Below are 17853 nucleotides of genomic sequence, written 5' to 3' on the forward strand. Positions count from 1 at the left end.
GACTTTAATCAGTTCTCAGATAAAAAACATGCTCTATGGATTCTATAATAGTACTGCTACCTTCCTTCAGTGTTGCAGATAGGTATGAAAAGCTCACAAAAATGTTATCAGTCTTCTTGCCCAAATGAGTTGTAGGACAGCTTGAGCGACGGGTTTGGCAAGTTACTTGCTTGGAAGGAATTGTTGTTCTCTCCAGATGGGTTGGCAAATGACTAGCTGTAAGGCTGCCTTACTCTAGGATTTTAATGTTTGTCCAGGCATGAAAATATGATAGGAAAAAAGTTAAGATCTTACTAGGCAATTACTGTTCTAACTGAACTTTATTATAGCAGTATTAGTCTATTTTTCTAGCAGTTGTCTGATTTCATGGACATCTGTTTCCAGGGAAAGTGAATCACTGATCTAGAGACACCTTCCCCCCCCCCCCGCCCCGCCACCCCGCTTAGTTAAATCTCCCACCCCAGTAGGGATATTCCAGTACAGCAAGAAAAAGCTAGTGACATAATGAGGAATATTGCTCAAAGTAATCCTACTGAAATTAAAACAAATCAAGAAATACCTAATTTCCTTTTAATTTCAATGAGACTAATTTGAGTAAGCCATTCTCTCAGCAGCCATTAACCATTAAGTGGGGGCCTGAGGCTTAAAGGGGGGAAACCATCTATACCAATGGCTTAGCATTTCTGAGCTATGGTTAAAAATTCATTTTTAGATTTCCGGCCTGGCACATTTGGATAAATTTTCATCTTGTTGAATACATACTCTGGAGAGGAAATTATGTTGTTATGGGTTGTCTCCTGATTTTATTGCTTCATTGGGATAAGTAAAAGCCAGATTAGTGATTGGACAATGAATTCACGATATGGAACGGCAAACAGATTTAAGACATGTACCAAGAACTGTTATCCTAGGAAATTAAACTACAAATATCAAACCTGCTAGGTATCTCAGTATAATAACTGTGCCAAAATATAGTAGAGCGTTATCACTAGCTTGTCTTGATGCACTACATATGGAAGTGCTCGAGGGGAAATATAAGTGCTCTATACTGAGCGTCTTTAACTGTGTACCACAGAAAGCACTGAGACAACTGCTCATGTATTGCTCTATTGTAACCATTATAGACATATTCACAATTATTTTCTCCTCCTTTTTTTTGAAAGATTACTCAGGACAGTTGGACAGGTTTGATGTGAAATGTCTTAACAGATGAAAATGATTTAAAGAGCCCCTGGTGGCGCAGTGGTAAAACTGCCGCCCTGTAACCAGAAGGTTACAAGTTCAATCCTGACCAGGGGCTCAAGGTTGACTCAGCCTTCCATCCTTCCGAGGTTGGTAAAATGAGTACCCAGAATGTTGGGGGGCAATATGCCAAATCATTGTAAACCGCTTAGAGAGCTTCCAGCTATAGAGCGGTATATAAATATAAGTGCTATTGCTATTGCTATTAATATCTTTCAATGCTGCTAAGTTTTGTACAATGGCAAGCAAAGTCCTTCACAAGGTGATCACTTCACTTGATTAGCATGCATCATGTGTGATAGTTTTATGTAGGCATAGGTGGTTGTTTTGTTTTTACCTTGGGTAATTTCTCTTGTGTTTAGATTCAATTTTCTGAGGGGTTAATTAATTAATTGGTGGTAATTTGTAATTGTTGTTCTGGTCGTTGATCGAAATAAAGACTCATTCATTCACTCATACTCCATCTATGCCAGGGCTGCTCAACTTTGGCCCTCTTGCAGATGTTGGCCTACAACTCCCATAATCCCTGGCTAGTGGCCACTGTGGCTGGCGATTATGGGAATTGTAGTCCAAAAACAGTTGGGGGGCCAAAGTTGAGCAGGCCTGATCTATGCTCAGAGCCTACGTCACCTGTGTATAACTTTTAAATATACTACTTTCTAGACAGGAGGAAAAGAAACAGACATTAATAAGTATCATTAAAACATGACACAACTGTATTTAAAAAGGGAAAGAAGAGCAGCCAAGGCCAGGAGAGCTCGTATCAGCAATTCAGGGTTCAACTATAGCCAGAAAACAGGCCCTGAGAAGGTGAGTGCTGCTGCTCCAGCCCTGTGTGTCCGGAGTGAGGGACGGAGAAAGAAGATATAAGGGCTCCTATAGGTTTCCATCCCTTAAAAGAGTTGGGGTTTCAAGAATTGGGGGCCTTTGTTGTCTAGGGAGCTCATAAAGTATGAGTCACTATAGATGGCTAAAAGGCACAATTCAGAGGGTTAAGGCCTACTATTTCAGTCAGGTTGGCTTAAGGCCTACCACTGTTTTGCTGATAACACCATCCTGAAGGAAATTAAACCAAGCAGGAGAACTGTGAGTTTCATGGGAAATTTCTGAGAAGAGAATATGTAGTTTTGGACATGGCTGTTAAAGCATTTGTTATTTTTAATGATCAGTGGGTGGGTGTGGGTGTGTGTGAGAGAGGAAAAAAAATGAAGTACAGATTTAAAGTGAACACAAATTACCTGTTTATTGTTGTGTCCTTATGCACTGCTGAATAATCATGGAGGTGGGATCACACTGCCACTATTACTGAACCCACACATTTCATTTGTGTTTTTTCAGGGGTGGGGAGTGTGGTTTTATCTTATTTGAAGGTGTTTCAAAGTTTTTGGTGTTCAACATCAAGAAGTTATTTGTGGTTTCCATACTCACACTAACTGGCGGGAATAGAACCCTGCGAACGAGGACCACTTGTATTATTTGGTAGGTAGTTTATAGAACTTCAGTCAAAACGGAACATTGAAAACTTTACAATTTGGATCCTGATCACTCTGTTGCATTCAGTGGAGTGTTGCCAAGTGTGCAGAATTAAAATATTCCTTAATAATTATGTGTTGTCAAAAAAAGGAAAAAGATCTGTGCGACTAAAGTGGGGGTGGTATTCTGAGATCTTGAAGTTCATTTATATCACAGTCCTGCTAATATAATTAAGATGGGAGAGTTGTTTCAGCATTTTAACATTATAAGCCCTGGATATTCTCTTGGTCATAACATCTAAATTGTCTGCCCTATCTGCCTGAAGGTTTGTAGGCATCAACTACGGAACACCGCCCTTGTCCAGAAAGTGGCTAAAATGAAGAGCAGTTTAAAGAAATGATTCTTAAGTTATAGAAAACAAGTGTTGGCTACTAGGGCTGTTCATAGGGTGCTGCAATCCCAATGAATCTGGAGCACCCCCTCGTGCTGCTTCCACTGTGGCCATTTCTGGGACAGTTCATTACATTCCCAGCACCGAGAGGGTCTCTTCTGCAGGAAGCAGAGCCCGTGGGGCTGAGAATGCTTGCTGCCATACGTGTCTTCAAGGGACACTGGTAAAGCACATGGGGATATCTGGGAACTGTACTTCCTCCCAGTGATGTTTCCATGGCTGCCGCGGAGTGGTGTATGAACTTATGAGGGAATGCAAAGAGGTGGCAATGGGTTATGGAAGATAATTCAAACAAGAGTGAATGGTTATGAGGAAGCACAAGCTGGTGGCAAAGTAACAGGGGTCCTTACAAGCTATATGAGAAAGTAGTGGCAGGGAGGGACCTGTGAAGGCACATATGACAGCAATGAGGTAGCAACTGTACTTACCAGAGAATGCAAGGCGAAGGCAAGATTACCAGGGCCGTGCAGTAGTATATAAGGTGGTGGCAGACCACCTTTGAACATGGAGGTTTTGCATCAGAGGTATACTGCCTAATAATAGGAAGACTCCACCTAATCAGCATGGGTAAGCTCTTTCCTATAGTATCTAATCAGATTTCCCTTTTTGAAATGCCTGGAAGTTTAGTACTCCAAAAGCCTTTGGTTTAAGATGAGAGAAGATGCTTTACATTTTCACGCAAAGTGTGGGTGCATGGAGCCTCATTTCTGAAGCCATCATCATAACTTTACTAGTTACACTACCCAATACTAATTTAACAGTAATATGCTATGTAAAGTACATGGTGTAGGAGTGACATGCTCTCTGCTCAGCTATAATGGACTAAGACACAATGAGAGGACAAAGCTTCATACAGGAATCTCCCACATATCAGCTACACCAGTCAAGCGAGCGTGACAGTCTGAGATAGATAGTGCCAAGTCAGCAGGAAGGATATTTTTGCTGTCATCTTTGAAAAGATAAAACACCAAATCCACTAGAGAGGCTTCATTCAATGCAATGTACATCAGGAGTGAACTTTAATATTGTGCATTAAATCAGAAAAGCAAGAGAGGTAAATTTATTAATGTAGTTTTCTTGTGATAGAAAGGTTTGGTAAATTACATATTTATTTTATTTATTCATCATATTTTTATGCCGCCTGATACGTAAATCTCTAGGCAGTGTACAGATGCCAACATTAAAATCACTGGTTAAAATACATAACACACAATAAAGACAATATAAAACATATTATTAAAATTCTAATTAAAAGCAGAGAGAACAGGAAAGTATTGAGGGTCTTCCAGAAAACAAACAGAGAAGGAAATGCTCTTATTTCAGCAGGGAGCATATTCCAAAGCCCTGAGGCAGCAACAGAGAAAGCCCGATAGGGATATGTACGGAACTGCGACCGGGTGGTCCAGAAGTGGCGGGCTTGGCATTTTAAGGGCGGGGGAGGGTGCACTTACCCTTCCTGACGCATTTCCCCCACCAGCATCGTTTATTTCCAAAAACCTTTGGGGCGGCAGCATACCTCCCTGCCGCCCCTTTGCCCTCATCGGCCAGAAGTGGCTGGAAGTACCGGGCATGCATGCACATGCAACAGGCGCATGCGCCCCTGTACTTCCAGCCACTTCTGGCCGATGATGGCAAAGGGGCGGCAGGGAGGTATGCTGCCGCCCCGAAGGTTTTTGGAAATAAACGACGCCGGTGGGGGAAAAGCGTCAGGAAGGGTAAGTGAACCCTCCCCCCACCCTTAAAATGCCAAGACCGGGGCCTTCGAACTGGTTCGGAAGCCCTACAATGGCCTCTGAACCGGTTTGTGCAAATCGCTAAAGCCCGGTCCTGGGTCGCCACCAAACAAGCTGGTGGCAACCATAACCGGAACTCTCCAGAAGATCATAAAAGACGGAAGGGTTCATGACAAAGGAGGCGCTCTCTTAAGTAACCTGGTCCCAAGCCGTTAAGGGCTTTATAGGTAATAACCTGCACTTTGTATTTCACCTGGAAACATAGCAGCAGCCAGGGCAGTTCTTTCAAAACCAGTGTTATATGGTCCCTTCGTGTTGTCCCAGAGACCAATCTGGCTGCCGCATTCTGTACCAATTGTAGTTTCCGGACTACGTACAAAGGCAGCCACCCCTGCTAACTTGGCAAAGAAGCACCTTTTTAATGTGGTGATTCTCTTTATTTAGCAGGGGGAGAGTAACTGGCCCTCTCCACCTGCAGCACAGTACTTCCAGTGACTGTTGCTGGTGTCTATCCTATGTTTCTTTTTAGATTGTGAGCCCTTTGGGGACAGGGATCCATCTTATTTATTTATTATTTCTCTGTGTAAACTGCCCTGAGCCACTTTTTGGTAGGGCGGTATAGAAATCGAACAAACAAACAAAACAAACACATTGAGCGTATTATAGTAGTCAAGTCTGGAGGTTACCAGCATATGTACCACTGTTTTAAGGTCATTCACCTGCAGAAATGGACGTAGCTGACGTATCAGCTGAAGCTGATAAAAAGCGCTGCTGGCCACCACCTCAGCCTGAGAACCTAGGGAGAGCTTTGGGTCCAGGACCACTCCCAAGCTATGTACCTGATCTTTCAGGGGGAGTGTAACCCCATCTAGAACAGACAGATCAAAACCATATCTTGGGTCCCAACCCCCTCCCCTAGTCAGTACTTCCGTCTTATTTGGTTTCAACTTCAGTTTGTTATCCCTCATCCAGCCACTATCACCTCCAAGCAGGCATTTAGGGAAGATATGCCATTTCCTGATGAGGTTGACATGGAGAAGTAAATCTGGGTGTCATCAGCATATTGATAACACCCAGTACCAAACCTCCTGATGATCTCTCCCTGTGGTTTCATGTAGATGTTAAAGAGCACTGGAGATAGTATGGAGCCTTGTGGAACTCTATACTTCAGTTCTTGTTTTGCAGAGGAATAGTCTCCAAAAGACACCATCTGGAATCTACCAAAGAGGGAGGAGTGGAACCACTGTAAAACAGTGCCATCCAATCCAACCCTCCTCAGGTGGTCCAGAAAGATACCATAGTCGATGGTATTGAAAACCGCAGAGAGATCCAAGAGGATCAGCCGAGTCACATTGCCTCTGTCGATAGCCAATTAGAGATCATCCATCATGCTGACCAAGGCAGTCTCGACCCCAGTTTGAAATGGGTCTAGATAATCTGTATCATCCAGATCTGCCTGAAGCTGAGAAGCCACCACCCACTCAATCACCTTGCCCAATCATGTAAGTTTAGAAACAGGTCTGTAATTAGCTAACTCAAAGGGATCCAGAGCAGGTTTCTTCAAAAGTGGTCAGATAATAGCCTCCTTAAGAGAAGGAGGTATCCTGCCCTCCCTAAGAGAAGCATTTATAATATTTACCAGACCCTCTCTAATAATATAATTATCAGATGAGATAAGCCAAGCTGGGCAAGGGTCAAGAGAATAGGTTGTAGGGCACACAATCTGAAGCAGTTTGTCGATTTCCTCAGGCGTCTCAAACTGAAAATGATCCAATCTAATCCCATAACAGGAGTTGCTGGATACCTCCACAAGAGACCCTGCAATAACCGTGGAATCCAGGTCAGCCTGAATATGAGAAATTTTATCCACAGAAAGACATTAAAAATGTCACAGCGAGTAACTGGTGGTTCCAAGTTTAAATTCAAGGGGGAGGAGGTACATACTAGCCCCCTCACAACCCTAGACAACTCAGCTGAACGTGAGTTTGTGGAAGCAATGCAAACAGAAAAGCACTGCTTCTTTGCCACCCGCACTGTCAGAGCATAGATCTTCAAATGTGCTCTGAGTTGTGCCTGATCAGACTCGTGCCAATTCTTCCTCCACTTGCGTTCTAGTCGTCTACCCTGCCACCCACATCAGTTCCCGTAGTTCATCCAAATACCACGGGGCTGTCTTTAAAGCAAGTTGGAGAGAACACTTAGGAGCTATTGTGTCTACTGCTCTAGTGCAGTGTTTCTCAACCACCGGTCCCTGGACCGCTGCCGGTCCCCGAAGGGTTGAGTGCCGGTCCCTGACTGGGAGTCAAACCCCCCCCCAACTGAAATCAAGGCACTCACTTACTCAATTTTGCACATGGCACGGAAGAGGAAGAGTATCACGGAGGCATGGGACCCTTCTTGTGCCTTGCCTCCACGTGCTGCTGAGATCTTCCTACAGCTATCTTATTCCCTATCTTTACAGCTTCAAACTGTATGCGATGCGGGGGCATGGAGGAAAAAGTATGGCAGTGGGCGCCACTTGAAGGGCTGCTGGTTCTTGCATGCTCATTGTTTGCAGCCAAAGGTTGGTTGATTGAAACCCAGCTGCCTGTTGTGATCGAGGCGCCTTGAGAGGGAACGCTGTTTCCCTCTTGCATCAGTGGGGCTTGCTTGTATGTTGTTTTCATTGGCCCCATGTAGCTTTTGAATTTTTCTAATGGCCCAACATCCCCTCTCCACTGAGTAATCACAAGCACCTCCACTCCAGACATACTAGAGACAAATTTGTTCACCCAGGCTTTTAGATTCAGGGGTTCTCAACCTTGGGTACCCAGACGTTGGTGGACTTCTACTCCCATAATCCCCAGCCATAATGGCCAAATGCCATTGTTGCTGGGGGTTATGGGAGTTTAACTGAGGGACCCAAGGTTAAGAACCCCTAATATTCCATGTTTGCAAAAGATTCCAAATTTAATTATTTTAATGCTTATATTATTTTCATTCTAAACTGCCCAGAGATGCAATAGACAGACTTGAAACCCCTTTACTAACTGCTGGTCCGGGAAACTGCACATGAAGAATGTAGCGGTCCTTGAAACTCTGCACGAAGAATTTAGCGGTCCTTGACTCCAAAAAGTTTGAGAAACACTGCTCTAGTGAGTTCATTATTCCATGTTTGCACCAGAGCATCAACAGAATCACTCTACCCCCTACCAAGGCTTCTTGGAATCCTACTGGATCCAATAACCTCCTCGGGTGGACCAACCTAATAGGTCCTTCACCCCGATAGAGGTGGGCCGAGGCTGTAACTTCTACTAGGGATGTGCACGATAGGGGTGTGCACCGGACCGCGGACCTGCGGCTCGGCACTGGGGTGGGGGGGTCCATTAAGGGCGGGGGGGCTTTACTCACCCCTCCCGCGCTTTGCTGCTTCGGCGCCATAATTAGTTTAAAAAATGCGCCGCAGAATCCCTCGCCGCTCCGGGGCTCCTTGACTTCAAAATCGGGCGGCAGGATACTTCCCTGCCGCCCCCAAAGCCCCCTCAAGCCATTTGAGCTCTTTAAATCTCGCCCCGGACCGAGTGCTAAAGTGCTTGGGCGGGCGGCGGGGAGATGTCCTTCTGCCCGCCCGCCCCCTTCCCTGCCTTCTGCGAAGTGCAGGGAGCCTTCTGCGCGCGCGCGCGCAGAAGGCAGGGAAGGGGGCGGGCGGGCGGACATCTCCCCGCCGCCCGCCCGAGCGCTTTAGCACTCGGTCCGGGGCGAGATTTAAAGAGCTCAAATGGCTTGAGGGGGCTTTGGGGGCGGCAAGGAAGTATCCTGCCGCCCGATTTTGAAGTCAAGGAGCCCCGGAGCGGCGAGGGATTCTGCGGCGCATTTTTTAAACTAATTATGGCGCCGAAGCAGCAAAGCGCGGGAGGGGTGAGTAAAGCCCCCCCCGCCCTTAATGGACCCCCCCACCCTAACCCTCCCGAACTAAAACCACCCCTTGTCCGGACCGGTTCGGGGGCCAGTAGAATGGCCTCCGAACCGATCCGTGCACACTACTAGTGCACGAACCGGTTCGCAGGTCATGTTGGAGGCCTGTGAACCGGTTCGCTTGTCTGGCGGTCCGACGAACCGTCGGTGGCGGGGGGGTTGCTTTAAGAGCAGGGAGGTTGTACTTAGCCCTCCCACAGCTTTTCCCCCTCTGGCGCTCCAGTTTTTGCCACAATCTTTGGGGCGGCAGATTTCCTCCCTGCTGCCCCTGCCCCCCTGTTGTTCCCCAAACTTGGGAGTAACACGGGCATATGTGCCTGCCGCCACTGCGCACCGCGCAGATCACAGTGACGTGCATGACGCATGCAGAGGTGGGCACATGCGCCCATGTTACTTCCAGGTTTGGGGAACAACAAGGGGGCAGGGGCGGCAGGGAGGAACGCTGCCACCCCGAAGATTTTGGCAAAAACTGGAGCGCCGGAGGAGGTAAAGCGGTGGGAGGAGTAAGTAAAAAAAACCCCGCCCTTATAGCAAATACCCCCCCCCCCGGTGTCGGACTGCACCATCGCAGTCTGTGCACATCACTAACTTCTACCTTAACCAGATGGTGATCCGTTCATGACAATGGGGAGATGATGACACGAGTCTCCACCCACGGAACACCACCCTGATCAGAGTAAAAGACTAAATCAAGTGTGTGACCAGCATCATGTGTCGGTCCAGAGACCAAAGTGGGATAGTCCACAGTCATCATGGCCACTATGAACTCTTGAGCCACTCCCCAGTCCCAAAGTGAACACTGAAGACCCCCACCACCAAACTGGGCCACTCCAATGCCAACTCAGCAATCAGGTCCATCAGCTCAATTAGGGACTCCACTGGGCAGCGGGGTGATCAGTACACCAGCAGAAGTCCCAATTTATCCTTGGTCCCTAGACTTACACGCTCGACATAGGCCAAATCTTTGACAGGAATCCTGGTAAGGGAGATGGAATTCTTATAGACTACAGCTACCCCACCTCCCCGCCCACATCCTCTCACCTAATTAAACGAAAAACAAAAGTTTACAGTGTTTCTGCTTAATACTGCCTCTACGAAGCATTCATTGCATGCAGATACACACAGATCAAAAGCTAACTTTCACCTTAGACTACTTTAGAAGTATGTTGGTTTGTTATATCTGCATCAATAGCATGATTTCCTCATCCTATATCTGATTTACTGAATGAACATAAAAACACCAAAAACTTTACAAAGCTAGTATGTATACATGTAAAACACAGAATTTATTCTGAAATCAATAGAATACAATATGATAATCTTACAAGACACCAGAGAAGAAGAAAATCTTGTCAAGATCTCACAATCTTGTAAGATGCCTGCTCTTCAAAAACTGTTTTGGCAAATTTAATTCTCTAAAGCAATTAGCCTGCTTTGGCTAATGTAAAGTTGTGAACAGATGCATGCAGTATTTTGTTCCATTTTCACACACATTTCACATACACAGCACATTAAAATATAGTCTGTTGAAAGCCAACATCCAAACTTCAGTTAAGCTAGTAATATACATAAGCAGAGGAACTAAGCCTGACAGGCTTGCTGATTGGTCGTATATATATTCAAAGTATGATCTTATTTTATAATAATTATCCATCATCTTTGTTCAAGAAAGTCTATGGCATATCAACTACCATAGCATACAATCAAGCATCAAGAGTATATTTTCCTCCAGAATCTCCTGTTACTGTAGACATTCCATCCATTTATCGAACCAACAGAGGGAGTGCTCATCTGTAGAACACACCAGTGGCAGCTGGTGCCTTAGGCACCATGTCATGTTGTTGTTGGCTCCTTGGAGCTCTGTTTACATTGGCTTTCCCACCAATGTCACCATCAGCAAGCTCTAGTAATTAGATTTTTTTAAAAGAAAGAAACAGTGTACACAAACAGCAGAATGAACTACTTGCCTGCTTCTCAGCGATCCAGACATAAATTTGATAAAAAAGCACTGTAATACTGAACACAAACATTTCTGTGCCACTTTAGAATGCTAATATAAGGCTATAATTGACTCAATTAGACTCGTCTGTCTAATCTGCAGTAATAGTGAGGGTGCAATTAACCATTCCTCTAACTTTAGCCCTTGAGTTCAATCAAACAGAAATGAAGGGTTGATTGCAGGTTAGCGCGTCGTCTTTACCACGTATTTGCAGGATTGTAGCCTGCTAGCCTCCTAAACAAATACGTCACCAACCTCTTTGCTTAACACACCTCCTTTTCTACGCTACTGCTAGCCCTTCCCAGTAGCAAAGCATTGTCTCAAGCTCCTAAAGGAAAATCGAAGGCGCAGCTGACTCACGCCAAAGGCAACCCAGCAAACCTGAAAGACCTTTTCACCTTTCTTTTCTTCCTGGCAGGGGGGGTGGGAGGCATACGTGTGCATAGTCACTGACTGATCCCGCCAGATGTGCACTAAAAGATCACCACTGCACCGTGTCCAGGCACCTTTTCTTTGTTTAAGAAAGAAAGGAAAACCCTCTGACAAGGCAAACCAGTTTAAAACCCCAATCGGGGAAGGAAGGGAATCGATGCTGTGGGTCTCGCCTGTGCTCTCTTTTGCCAAGAAGCCGACGGGTCCTGAGATAAGGAGCAGCCTTAACGCACCATAGGCGGCTGCGATGCTGTGGGAAGTGGGAATGAGGGGCAGCCCTCTCGAAGAAAGAGCTTCTAGCTCACAACCCCACCGGGGGCAGCCCTAGCAAAGCACGACCGCAGCAGAATAGGTCCCTCCTGGAAGCCCCGCCCCCTCCTTGCCCATCCACAAGAGATGCCCCCCCCACACCGACTAGTCTCGTCTCACCCCACCCCACCCAGCGGGGCCAACTCAGGCCCCCTCTCCGCCCCCCGCCAGGCACTTCCACCGCTGCCCTCCACAAAGCCGTCCAAATGCCCCCCACCCCACTCCTGCTGCCGCGGCATACTCAGAGGAGCACTGGGGGAAGGCGACGTCTGCCAGGAGCGCCAAAAAGGAGCCCAGCCTGCCTGCCTCCCTCCCCGGCTCCGCCGACGCGGGAGGCGACTCCCAGACACAATGAGGAGCGGCCGGGCGACGGACTCACCCACAGCTCCGTGCCCCAGCTCATGGCGACTCCGCTGGCAGCGCAAGCTCCGCCGCCGGCGCTCCTTTGTGGCTCTTCTTGTCACTTCTCCTCCCGCTGCTGCTGCTGCTGCTCCTACCGCCAGGGGGGACGACCACACTGCCTCCACCCCTCTCGGACGAAGAAGAAGCAGAGCCGGGGCGCTGGGGGAGGATGGCCCTCCTTGGAGCCAGGGAGGCGGCGGCGGCAGTGGAGGCGGCAGCGACCGACCGACACTTCAGCTCCGCCTTGAGGATGGGAATTGGGAAAGGAAGAGGAGGAGGAGGACGACGACGAGGGACCGCGGTGGAGGCTGGGAGAGGGCGGGCTCGGCCGATCAGGCAGCTGCTCCTTAGGGAGGCCTCGGGACGAGACGCGAACAACCCAGCTAAGCCGCGTTTCCTGTTCGCGCTAGAGAGGTTCGCCGTGGCCACCCGCTGGACAGAGCGCGGCAGTCTGTGTGGAAGGCGGCGACTGAGTGGAGGAGATGCTCACTTCAGGCTGCCGCCGCGGCGGAAAGCCAGGTCTGAAGGCTCCCGTCGTGGGTGCAAGCCCAGCAAACTCGCCTGTTGGAGACAAGAGTGCTTGCTTCCAGCTGCAGGGTTCTTGTTGGGTTTTAAAGGCAGAGGAGCCCCCGGAACTGTGGCTCGGATCTGCAGCCTCCAGTGGGGTCGTTCCCGACTACCCCCCTCGGAACTCGGCCGCCTCATTCATTCTGCGCCTGTAAAAGCCGCCTTGCTGCGGGAGTGTATTCAAGGAGGGCTGCTGGATCTTTTGAATGAGGAGAATGGGTAGGCTAGGCCAGTGGGTCTGGCAAGGATCTCTGCGACTTTTGCAAGCAAGAGGAGCGGAGTTAAGAGAGCGAGGCGGAGGTGACAGAGGCGCCTTCTCGTGTGTGTGAGAGGCTTCATTCTTTTTCTTTTTGAGCGGACTATGGACAGTGGGTGGGGGAGAATAACTCAGGGGTTTCCAGACCTCCTCCAGCCAGCATTTGCTCCTCCTGACCTGATTTCCAAACAGACGGTACAGATTCTTGGCATGTGCGGAAGCACTGTCGACATGTATTTTAAAGCTGGTTCTCTTTCACAAGCAAAGCACTCCGCACATGCCGAAAGGCACCCAGTCCAAATTGCAAGAAGCCTCCCGCGACTGCCTAGTTTACCTAGTAGACAGGCCGACCCTGGGCTCAAACCTCTCCTAGAGTAGTACCCAATCTCCAGTAACCTCCTGTTTGCCTAAAAGTGTTCAACGTTCTTTACAAAAGATAAAGAGAGGTCCTTGCCCAAAGTAGTTTATAATCCAATAAACTTATTATCGGGGATGAAGTTTCATTTTACCATATACTTTACCACCATGCAGCAAATCACAATTACTTGGGTTTGTATTGGTGCAGTGTGCTTATATTAAATATTCCAGTAAGAATTATGCAGGACAAAGTGGACTGTCACTTCCTATACTATTCACAGTTCACTTGTGAATTATTGAAGTGGGTGCATATTACCAGCTGGGTAGAGAGGCACCCTTTAAAGGGGTGACTCCCATATTTAATAGGGGGAGAGCAATTGTCGCTATTCAGTCCAGCATGGCATCCCTCCCAGTGGCTGTTATTGGTATCTCCCTTGTGTTTCTTTTTAGATTGTGAGCCCCTTTAGGACAGGGAACCATATTATTTATTCATTCATTCATTCATTCATTCATTCATTCAATTTCTGTACACCATTCCTATATATACCATACAGTCATATGCCATTCTTTTGCTATGTAAACTACTTTGAGAACTTTTTAATTAAGGTTTCTAAAAGACCTCTTTAGTGCGTAAAAACATAAAAGAGATGCCCAGAGTTAGCAAACATTTTGATGTAACACATCAGCTTCAGTGCTATACACTAGTGGTTGAAGCATGCTCTTAAATACAATAGCTAGGTATCAAGACTCTGCAAACTGGCAGCAAATAGCCAATCCTGCTACAGTACAAATAATCCTGTTACAGTACAAATAAAAACCGATCCTGCTACAAATCTCATAATAAGTAGGGGTGAAAGCGAAAATACACACCCTTGCCCAATAGCCAATGACTTTCATCACTTCTCTCTTTCACATATATTTATTCTATGCCACCCTATAAAAAAAATCCCTGGGCTTTTTAACATTAAACATTGACACAATTTTAAAAAATTTAAAAAATACAAATAAAAACGCTAAAACCCAAAGCTTTAAAACTATAAACTAAAAGCCTGGCTAAAAAGGTATATTTTCAGGTCCTTCTTAAAACATTCAGAGAAGGGGACACTAATTTCATTAGGAAGCGCATTCCAGTGTCCTGGGGCAACTCTAGAAAAGGCCCAGTTTTGAGTCGCCACCAACCAATAGGGATGTGCATGAACCGGTCTAGAGGCCATTCTAAAGGCCTCAGGACCGGTCCAGACATGGGGCCGGTTCGGTAGTTCGGCGCCGGGGGGGGGGTTGACCTTTAAGGGCGAGGGAGGATGTATTTACCCCTCCCGCTGCTTCCCCCCCGCCGGTGTGCCTGTTTTTTAAAGCATTCCCCCATTCTTCAGCAAAAGGCTTCATAAAGCCTGACTGTCACGTCTGTGTGTTGTGCGTGCACACGTCTCACGCGACATGCACAGACATGTTTCTCTTTGATATGTACTACCCACAGTTTTGTCCAATCTTTATGCTGTATGTCTGCCAAATGCTCCTTGTATCTTTTTATCAAGAGTCTTCCTGTCTCCCAATATAAAACATGCATTCCATGCAACCATTTTATATACCACCCCTTTTATTTGACACCACCCTTCATTGTGTAGTGTATAGCACTGAAGCTGATGTGTTACACTGAAACATTTGCTGATTCTGGACATCTGTTTTTATGCATTAAAGGGGTCTCTTAGAAACTGTGGATTTTGGAATATGCATATTTCATCACTATTATACTGTCTTATCCAACTTGTTTTTAATTGAAAAGTGGAATATAAATAGATAATAAAAATACTTGTTCAATACTACTGTTTATATTTTATTATACTTCCACTTGAAATCAGTTCTTACATACAATAAACTTAAGCATGGAATTGGTTGAAATGAAACTCCACATGGTAAACTGTTTGAGCTGCTCCATGCACAATTGTGGATTATTGTAACCGGGTCAAAGGCAGCACTTCTCCCACCCCCACCCCCCATTAAATCACACACAGAGCCACTCTTACAGAGTCTACTTGTGTGAAGGTTTTTTTATGTGGTTGTATTTCAAGCAGTCATCAAGACAGCAGCTTGAACACATGGAACTAGATCTATCTTGGTCATGTGAATAGACCAAGAAAATAGAAATAGTGAATTAAATACTTTTTTGTGTTAAGCTTTCACACACCAAAAAAATTCAATTCCATATCAGCCTAATCCTCTGGGCTTCGGGATGTATTTGATATCATGATGTGTCAACCTATAAAGCCCTAAACAGCTTGGGCCCTGGGTATTTAAGAGAATGCCTTCTTCGCTATGAACCACACCGCCTGCTGAGATCATCTGGAGACGTTCGTCTGCAGTTGCCACCAGCTCATCTGGTGGCTACTCAGGGACGGGCCTTTTCAGTTGCTGCCCCGAGGCTTTGGAACACGCTTCCTGCTGAAATAAGAGCCATCCCATCTCTTACAACTTTTTAAAAGGCAGTCAAGACGCATTTGTTCACCCAGGCTTTTTAAAGTATAAAAACTTGATATTGTACTAGCAAAAGGCGCAATTAGCATCTCTAGAATTTGTTTTAACAACAACCTCAGCACAAGGAAAAAGAATTATAAGTTGGGAATTCTTCATTTTGCTCTTCAGGCAATATCAATGTAATATACAAAGCAAGATGGAATGTCTCATACAGGTGGTTCAAAAATGTTTTTCCACATTTCTGAATCAAGAATAAACTGGGTTGCAGTAAAACTTTAATGAGATATTTAGAAAATGCAGTAATTATGAACCATGTATACAAGCTATGCCTATTAAGTAGCCTTGACTTACTACAGCTAGTAATAAGCCTCCAGCATTGACTGAAAATGTAGAAGACAGACATGGATAAAGAAATGTTCCCTTGGGTTCTTCTTATCCCGTGAACACTTTTTCTAGAGAGAAGTGGGATGCTTCCTATCTCCAGGAATTAGAGATACTAGAGGAAAAGATCAGCATTTGGCAGGACAGATAGCCTAGAAAACTAAATTCAGAAGGCAACTCTTGAGAGCAACACCAACTCTAAAGTGCTGAAAAATAACAAAAGGTGAATCTCTCTAAAATGAAAGTGACAGCTTGAAGAAGAAAAAATAACTTCAGTTTTATCAGTCACATTATTTCTGGTTAAATATAAAAAATGAAAGCATCATTCTTGGAAAAGTCTCGTCTTCCAGGTTTTGTTAGTCAAATAAAAGATGCCACCTCTTTTACCATGCTTACTTGCCGTGCCCATTTAAATGAGGGGTAGGCCACAAAACAGGCAAATAAAGGACAGGTAGGTGGAGTCTTAACAGAAACTTATGAAGTATTCAAGTGTGACTGGATAATGAATGAGGTAATTGTGAGTCAATCGTAAAAATAACCAGCACAAGCTCTCTGTATTACTTGCTGCAGAATAAACCAAGAGGCATATCAAGTTCATGTCGTATTACTGATACTGGCAAAATACTTCTGTCACTTGCCACCCTTTTGTCTCACTAGGGGTAATTAGTGGTGTAATTGCAAATTCAGGTGCTGTCCATGAGAGGCCCCCATAGCCACACCCACCCCAACAGCCATGCCTATCCCCATAGCGACACACCCCACTTAGACTGATGCAATTATTGCGGGGGGTGGGGTTCTGTTACAAGAAATCAAGGATAGCTTCCTAATCCTACAATGTTTGACTCTTATGTGGTTATTCAGCCAATAGAGCAGTCTGGATTGTCAACTGCAAAGGGGGGGTCATAATCCTTGTAACAGAAGACAGGGAGAATGATAAAATCAATTCTAGTCTGATACTGAATTAAGTAAAAAGAACTGCTGGAATAGCAAGAGCGGCATATTATTTCCACTTAGAAAGCAAAGGGCTTTGCATCATTGCTGAGACCTTGGAAGAAAAAAAACAGGACTTCATCCCTGCAGCACTAAAGGTAAAGTGTGCTGTTGAGTCGGTGTTGGCTCCTGGTGACCACAGAGCCCTGTGTTCGTCTTTGGTAGAATACAGGAGGGGTTTACCATTGCTATCTCCCACCCAATATGAAATGCTTCCTATAGCACTGCTGCCTGATAAGTGTTTGCCATAGTCTGGGAAACATACCAGCGGGAATTCGAACCAGCAACCTCTGGCTTGTTAGTCAAGTCATTTCGCTGTTGTGCCATTAGGTGGCTTTCCTGTAGCACTGGACTACTGGTAATCCAACCATTCGGTTCCCAAAGGGGGCTGGTGATTCATGCCAGAACCACTCTGCCTCCTATTCAGATAAATATTACTCCAAAACAGAATTGGACAGATTATTAGTCAGCCAGCTACAGTTGTGGCTTATTGAGCTCAGGAATTATCCTCAGAAGTCCAAGGTTGCAGTACACAAAACATAACTCAGAGTAATCATGCTGAAGTCTATAAAAGCGATTCCAGATACGTGTGTGTGTGTGTGTGTGTGTGTTTTGCAGAAAGTTGCTTGTGAATTCCAGTCTCTGGTTTTTTTCAGTCTTAAAGGTGGTTTTCTCAGGCAGGAGAAAATGCTAGGGCTGCTGAGCTGATGAAACAGCAATTTGTATAGAATATAATTTGATATATATACCTCTCCCCATATGCTGCAATTATTATTGGAGGCCCTGCTTCTGTTGTCCAGTCTGTCGGAGGTTCAGCAGCCATCCGGTAGAAGTG

At 45.8% G+C, this 17853-nt stretch overlaps 1 protein-coding gene across 3 annotated transcripts in view; it reads right to left on the reverse strand.

Moving 5' to 3' along the window:
* Positions 1-12563, reverse strand: part of FNBP1L (formin binding protein 1 like) — a 108524-nt gene extending 95961 nt beyond the window's left edge. Inside the window, exon 1 of one of the 3 annotated variants that reach the window (XM_053244765.1) lies at positions 11973-12563. In XM_053244765.1, the coding sequence (XP_053100740.1) occupies positions 11973-11996 (24 nt within the window). In that variant the 5' untranslated portion in view covers positions 11997-12563. The remainder of the gene's footprint in view (positions 1-11972) is intronic. The other 2 variants (XM_053244766.1, XM_053244767.1) reach the window with 2 other exon arrangements.
* Between the last annotated feature and the right edge of the window lie 5290 nt (positions 12564-17853).

The sequence above is a fragment of the Hemicordylus capensis genome, chromosome 4, assembly GCF_027244095.1.
Source record: "Hemicordylus capensis ecotype Gifberg chromosome 4, rHemCap1.1.pri, whole genome shotgun sequence".
Taxonomy (NCBI): Eukaryota; Metazoa; Chordata; class Lepidosauria; order Squamata; family Cordylidae; genus Hemicordylus; species Hemicordylus capensis.